Source organism: Buteo buteo, chromosome 6, assembly GCF_964188355.1.
Source record: "Buteo buteo chromosome 6, bButBut1.hap1.1, whole genome shotgun sequence".
NCBI lineage: Eukaryota > Metazoa > Chordata > Aves > Accipitriformes > Accipitridae > Buteo > Buteo buteo.
The window spans coordinates 14,665,112-14,672,857 of record NC_134176.1 but is presented as its reverse complement, the minus strand read 5'-3'; the positions used below and the strand labels follow the sequence as shown (position 1 = coordinate 14,672,857).

The 7,746-nt window shown below is 45.4% G+C and overlaps 1 protein-coding gene across 3 annotated transcripts in view; it reads right to left on the bottom strand.

Annotated features, from left to right (window-relative positions):
- Positions 1-1,582: 1,582 nt before the first annotated feature.
- CCDC85C (coiled-coil domain containing 85C) overlaps positions 1,583-7,746 on the bottom strand; it is a 114,081-nt gene continuing 107,917 nt past the window's right edge. For all 3 annotated transcript variants that reach the window (XM_075029871.1, XM_075029873.1, XM_075029872.1), the window contains 2 exons: positions 5,067-5,165; positions 1,583-3,424 (listed from right to left, as the gene is read on the bottom strand). In XM_075029871.1, the coding sequence (XP_074885972.1) occupies positions 3,335-3,424; positions 5,067-5,165 (189 nt within the window). In that variant the 3' untranslated portion in view covers positions 1,583-3,334. The remainder of the gene's footprint in view (positions 3,425-5,066; positions 5,166-7,746) is intronic.

Genomic DNA, 7,746 nt, shown 5'->3' with positions numbered 1-7,746 from the left:
AAAATATACAATTTTATCACTTTACAGTCATGCACTTTGAAAAAGATCAGTAGTACTCTTCCCCCACAGTTTCTAAAAAGATAAAAGGTCACTTTAACACTGATTTCTTTTAATATCTAATATTTGGATAAAAATGTGCCATTCTCAAACAAGGTTGTGCTCAGCAGTCTTAATCAAGGTGCAGAGAGCCAACTGAAGCTGGTTATAATGCAGCATTTCAGAAACTGTTACAGAAATGCCGCTTACTTCAGTCACTCCAACAAAAGTCAAGGATGTGATTTTACTTTCTTTAAGCAAGCAAAGTCCATCTGTAAACAGTGGATGCTTTCTTTGCCAGAGGATTGCAGAACCCAGGGCTTCAATCTTGAGGAAATTAGCTTGGACTATTGCCCCAAAAATATCAATTTAATGGCCGCTATTTCAAGGGATGCTCCCCTCCAACTTAATGTACAAAGCTCCTTGGGTAGTTTTCACTGAAGACTTAGCGCATAAGTAAGTGAATTTAAATATGCATATAAAACATCTTTTTAGACAAATGAAAATTCAGCACCCAAGTCATCCTGTAAAGTCATTGAGCGTCATTTTACTCCAGGAAGACACTTTATAGCTCAAATGGAGCTAAGTATGAAGAGTAGCAAGCCTAAAAACTCCCAAACAATAACACCCCAATGTACAGCACTGTCGTGTTTTTCTGCAAAGTCAGTGATGCACGTCTTGCACTGAAGATTTATGCTGCCAAACAGAGTCTTAAAAAACCCGGGATGTACCCTAAAAGTATAAAGATTGTTCAGCTGAACTATTGGCTACCCTGTAAACTGTCTCTAGAGAATTTACAGTGCTAATGGACCTCAACTGCAGCACTATTTCCCTTGTAGGCGAGATCTGCAGGTGGAACAAAACGAGCTTTGCTCAAAGTTATTGAATAGATCTTGAGAGAGCTTTGATAGCAGGGAATATCTGAATGAGAATTACATAGCTGGTGAGACTAGTAATCTGATTAGCATAGCTCTTCTCTTGTTGAGAAGAGCTTCTAGTCTAATATATTCCTAAAATAGCAAGCACGTCATCAACACAATTAACTCTTTACAAGTGCTGGCAACATTTGCATCGCTTTAGTTAAAATTCACTGACGTAAATTAACCTTGTTCGCAATATGCTTAAATTCTCTGCTTAATCCACCAATTAGATGCCACCAAAATTAAAATGGGCTTTCAAGCAGATAGATTAAAGTAACCCTCTGTTTGACATTAGATGTTAAGTAAGAATGATGCCTCTGCTTTACATCACCTTTTCTGGTACAAAAATCTCAAGGTATAAATTGTAAGGGAGGAAGACAAGTAATCAATGGTGACTAGAAACAGGAGGTCAAAACAAAAAACAAAGAGGAGGAAATCCAGAATCCTCTAAAGATGCTGTATTTTAAAGGAGACAGTCAGACTCTAGAATTAATTTTTCCAGACTGCATGGGATGTCTATATTACTAGACCTAGAGTTAGCTAGCTCAGTGTTCGCTGACTGAGCAGTAATTAGAAATAAACTGGTGAGTGTGTGAGTGAGAGTGTGCATGTGTGTTTTGGGGGGTGGTTGGTTTTTTTTTTTTTTTTTAAATAACCTACTCATCTTGACCATTACATTTTTATTTCTGCAATGAATAATGAAGTGATGCTTATTCTTACTGGTTACCACATATTTTGGTTGTATTCCTTCTCCATTTTTTTACTGGTTACAGATTTTGGCTCTGACACTGCAAATTCTTCACCCAGGCAGCTGGATTATTGTATACCATGGGACCAATTAATTAACTTTCATAACTTGCAGCATGGGCTCCTTAGTATTGTGTCGGTGCTCCATGTTAATACACTACCACAAGTCAAGAACTCAACTGGTAGGACAAATTCATTTAAGAGGAAGAATCCGTCCAGCTAATTCAGCTGTCTGTAGCTGTGACTGATTCTTATGGAGAATAAAAAGAAAGTGATGGTGTTTGTGGTCATTAAATCTTTGAACTAATCACTAAAATCGATGCAACTTTCGAAGAGGAGGCTTTGATCTTTTCACATGCCTGTCTTTAAAATCATTTTACACCAATCATTTTAATAACCAAGCCCCACTTCCTTGGACTATTGGGAAAGAGCATCTAATAAAATACAGGGACAGCTGCTGTGACAACTTGGAAAACAGGGTCAAATTCTTACAACTATACAAGCAGCTACTCCACAATAGCAAAATATAAGTCCCATTGTTTTATATACAACCATTAGAAGAAGGAAAAACCCACTTGTTTTGGTTCGTTAACAAAAATAAAGCTTGAATGCCAGGAAGTAGTCTCACCCAACAGCCCATGTTTATGGAGTTTTTATTCAGCTCTGCAAGGTTGTTGTTCGGTTACCTTACACAGGAACCAGTATAGGTGAGGGATCCAGCAAGAACATTAAAAAAAAATACCCAAATCTTCCTTATGTGACAGATGAGCTGCTCTTGAAGATCCTGTGAAAGCCATAAGCACTGTTACGATGGCAGCTTCTGCTGAATTATTTTGTAGTAAAAGCTTTACAGGAAAAGTGTTGCCGTATTTGTAGGGAATACTGGTGTGTGGCTAAGTGACTTCAGTTCATTCACATTATGACTGCAGAAATCTCGTGTCATTTGTTCATGAAAAATAGTTCATTAACAGCTGATACAGAGTCTCAAGCCTTTCTGTATGCTTGTGTGATGAGTACCACCGTACAATGTACAGAGTGGTACCGGTGTTTATAGCTCGCCTCTCAATATTGTACACAGTGCCTTGTGAAAACAGTTCCATGTCATTCTTCACAATAAGGACCTCCAAAAAAAAGTGTTAGCTAGGCAGGCAGTAAGCCAACGAATTCAAATTGCTCTTTCCTTGGAAGGCGCTGCCTGGAGCCACTAACCCAGCTATGAATCATTGACAAGCAGGTGGACTGGAGCAATACAAACTGTGACTTCTACGCAGGTTAAGGGTTCTTCTTTTTCCTCTTAGAAATTCTCTCACGTTAGTTAATTCTACAAACAGACCATTACAACAAAGCAGGTTTGAACTACAATACAAATGATGCAAGTCTGGCATTATTGGATGGTTACCCACTGAACAGTAGTTCCAGAGCACCACAGCCTGGAAATCAGGCCTTTAGCTGCCATATTTACACTATTGTTACAAAAAAAAGTCAAAAAAAAAAAAAAGAAAAGAAAAGAAAAAAGGAAACCCTGAAAAAAATTCAACCCCAACTCCCAGAAAACAGGCAGCCAGAAATGCTGAGCTCTGCCTCTTTAGTCTTCACAGAATCAATCACTTCCAGCCTCCGAGATGGTGTTCCTACAAGGGACCCTTGAACTGGTTTCCCGAAAGATGTTGCCTGATGGAGGGTTTGGAGCTTGCAGCATCACCCAGCTTTCGCCAGACAACCTGTAAGAAAAAATAAAGGGGTAGGGGAGAGAAATACAGGAATTAAAAAAAAACCCAAAGCCTCTGATGAGTTGCAGTATTTTCATAATTTCAGTCTGAAAGTCAAAAAAAGCCTTTTCCTAGCACTGGGCTGTAATTCTTAGCAGAGCCACTGGATGGCATCTGTGCACCAGTTTCTAAGGAAAAAAACATTGATGCATTTTTCTAATTAGTCTCTCTTGAAATTAGAACCATTTTTGCCTGGGGTAATAGTATAAAACAAATACACTAGGTTCAGAAGTTAAGTTCAATGGTAGGTCAACCATGCCATGCTTACAAAAATGACGTTGAACAGAAAAGATAATGAAAAAGATAATGATTAAAATTTTATATATATATATATATATATATGACTTTCTAAAAAACCCATACATTTTATCACTTTACGGCCACTGGGGTAAGGGAGGCTATTTTTAAAAAAAATAAGAAACTGCAAAGCACTTCATAGCTGCCTTGAGTCTGCATAAAATGAATATTTACAGAAAAAACAGCTGATGATACACAAACAGAAATGAGTCCATTTGGGAAGATGAAGTGATGGCATTTTACCTTTCCCTCTGCATAGCTAAAGGGAATGTGGCATTAAGCGGACAAAATATCCTAAAAAGCAGACCCTTGTTTACTCTCGTCTTGGCTTTGCTTATAAGGATCCAGCAACCAAAGTGAAGTGCCTCAGCCCTTGCCAAGGATGCTTGCAGTGATTTAGCTCTGCAAGATGCACTTGTGTTCTTTACACCCTCTTTTTACGGTTGAAGCGGTTTTCAGAATTTAAACAGAGGGTTACGCTCCTCTGCTGCTGTGAGGCACTAAACCATGCCCCCTGGGCTGACCTCCAACGTGGACTTCTAAAAGAGAAGGCTCCGTAAGGGTCCTCCTCCCTGCTGTGGGCACTGCTGGTACTGCCGAACAGCACATCCCCGACTGCAGGCGACATGCAGCTTGAGCCATGTTCTAGCAGAAATCCCAAACTCTTTGTTCAAAGCCAAAGCGTGGCCAAGGTGCTTTGAAGCTGGAGGCAGTGCCACAGCGGCGGACGCCGCAGAGCAGAGGTTTGGTACGAACGCTCACCGTACAGGATGTGGCAAGCTCAGTTAACAGTGCGGTTGCCCCATATGATGGCAGTGCTAAAAGCACTCCACACACCATGGTGCTGTTCAATGGCTTCAGACATGAATATTCTCCCTCTGATGTTATCTTATGGTTTAGGCTCAAACCCGTTCAAGCTGCACAGCTTTAAAGATAGCAACCAGTTGCTGCTCAGCCAACACGGCATCCCTAAGGACACAGTTGGAGTCAACTGCTAATGGGACTCTCCGAGCCAGGGAAAGTCCTTTGCACAGCTCTTGGTCAGCCAGACTAGCTACTCTGCACCCTTGAAGGCAGCAGAGTGGGAAGTATCTGCTGAGCAAGGGCTGCTCCGTACAGTGAATGAGGCATTCAGGTCACTGATACCCAAAGCAGTGGTCAGCAGAGCCTCCGCTTTTCCCTTGTGCCTGTGGATCTTGCATCAAACAGGGCTTGTACATGGCAGAGCCCTGCTCCTCTGTACTTCTAACAACAGACCATGACAGAAACCCCTAGAGCTGCTGAGAGGAGTTATTACATTGCACATTTCACGAACAATCGCCTTCTCCTTTTCACTCAGGTCTTCTTCATAGTTGTCTTGCATTTGCCTGTCCAAATTTTCATGGACCTCAAGGACCTACAAAAAACAATATTACAAAAGCATTATGCTCCTCAAATCGATAACTGTCCCTAACAGCCTCATTAACCAGTATTTAAACTGGCAGGATTCACAAAGCCTTGGGAGGCAGAGCACTGCAAAGACGAGCATGACACCAAGTTGGGTGCCTCCATCCTCTCCCTTCCCTGGTGACGGCATGCCTCCGTCCCACCACCTGCATGGTGTGGCTGCCACCGCAGTCCCGGGGACCAGGTGATAATTGGCAGCGAGTTGCCTGCGCCCACAAACACATCTCTCCCAGGAAGGCTGCTGGTGGCCCCACTTCCAGGCAGCTCCCCCAAGGCAATCCCCCAGCAACTCGTGCTCCCTCCGGTCCGCTCTTTCGCAGGAGTGGAGCTTCTCTGCTCCCTTCTACTAAGCCGAGTTGTGGGGCAACTGTGGTCAGCCCAGGCCAGCAGCTTTTAGGGCTAACAGGTTTTTAGCCATCAGGTAAAGAGGCAAACAGAGGTTTGCACCACTGAAAAGCAGAGTATTACCTACTGTGCAGCTTAAGTGTGTGGTCTCCAATCAGCCATGAACTTTCATATCTTAAACAGACACAGCCAATTTCACTCACCTTTTGGCTGAAAATTGTTTTCAACCCATTTACTTTCCCAAGGGAACCCCTCGGAGGCCCACAATGACAGTGAGAAAGAGACGGGCTGTTAGCACAGACCCCTGGGACTCAGAGATCCTGATTTGATTCCTGGCTCTTACCCACTCCCTCTTGGAGCTGGATGCAGCCAGGCTGCGAAGGGGTTGGGACTGGGGCAAGTGAAAAACCAGTATTGTCTCCCAGGTCCCTGCATGCTGACTGCAGTCTTCCGAAGGTGCCGTCCCCCACGAGTGCCGAGTGCCATGGTGAAACTGGGTCACCCTCTCCTTGTGCCACAGACGCCCTCTGAAGATGGAGATAATCACCCCGACTCCCTGAGCTTTACTTTAATCTCCGTCAGCACTGTTTCCACCCACAGCACATGCCCCATAAAGGTAGGGGAATAGGTGACCCTCGGCCAGGGCTGGCACACACGCGGCATCCCCTGCACAAGCCCCCCCAGAACTGCAGCCACAGCTACAGGGTAACATTTACCAGCCGCTCAATGAGTTCAGCTGGTACAAACGCTGATGAATGAGGCCGTACCCACAAAGTGTTGGTGCCAGGACTGTCTGGTCCTCCACAAGCAGCTCCATTTTGCTGTCTTTCCTCTCCTGCCTGGCTACAGGCAGCAGGACCAGGTACATGCCTACGGCACCCTGTCCGCAGGAGCCTCTGGGGGAGTGAGGCATCACCTGCCTTTCTCTCCTGCTCATCACTACGGGGCTTTTCCCATGATACTAACAGGAGGAAAGCACTGCAAAAAATGGAGATATGGCTGCAAAAGCACAGGAATATCCTGAAAGGGAGGGTGGAAAGGATTTGAGAGTCTCCAAGGAGGGTCTGCTCTGTGGCTCGGAGGGCATCTCCAGCAGGTGCTCATGGATCTGGGAAGAACCAGGTTTCCTTGCAGAGACAGAGAGGTTACGGCTCCAGCAGTGACACCCCAGACCTGACACATCCAGTGCTCGTGTTCATGGGACCCCTGGATGCCACTCAGCCTGGTGGCTGGGCCACACTTGCAGATTTGCCGTGGGAAGACAAACGCACTGTGAAAGCAGCTCAGGATGCTGCAAAAAATAGTGGCAACATCCTGCCTGTGACTTATTTTCTTAGATTTCAGGTTGACAATGTTTGAAAATGGAAAAAGCTTCATTTTTAACCTCTTTCTTTTAAACAGCACTTGGAGCCGTGTTCCCCAAGCGCTGATCCCCAGGCCACACATGGCTGGTGAGACGCAGCCCGTCTATGTGGTCGCTGTGTCCCACCATGTGCTGCCCACACCCTGCACCTCTGGGAGCCAGCCCCGACTCACCACGTCCCATCTGGGACACGCACCGTCCCCGCCACCCCCGCAGAGCACGTCCAGGGAGGCAATGCCCGGCTGCAGCCAGGTGGTCCCTCCATCGCAGAGATGAGGCTGCCTGGGGATAAAGGCAGCCTTCGCTTCCCGCTGGAAACACAGTGACCCCCAGAATACCCCCTCCAACACAGCCACATGCATTCAGATTGCTCCTCCAGACGTTGCACAAGTCGGGCGTATCACAGTGCGGGACTGCCTCAAGATTTTACTGCTGCATCTGTGTTCACCTACGTACCTCACCCACGGCTTTGCCACGGATGAGCACGTGGTCAGCTCAGTCTGCAGGGTCACAGCTCCTGGAATCACCCAACACCATCAAACAGTGCGTAGTCTTACTCACCGCGATACATCCCCAGACATATCAAGCCGTACAGCAGGTGTATTTGTGCGCGTAAGTGTTCCTACACCTCCTAGGGAAGTACTAGAAGAGCTAGATGCAGTGCGAGGATGGGTTTCACCCTTTGCTGAGGCATACAGCACCAGCTGCTCCATGAAAGGGGACACCAGGGTAGATTATCCCCCAGTCTGCCTCGGCACAGCAATCCTGCTGTACGTGAACTGCGTTACGAACAAAAATAGGTCATTCTCCTAGGGCCCTTAAC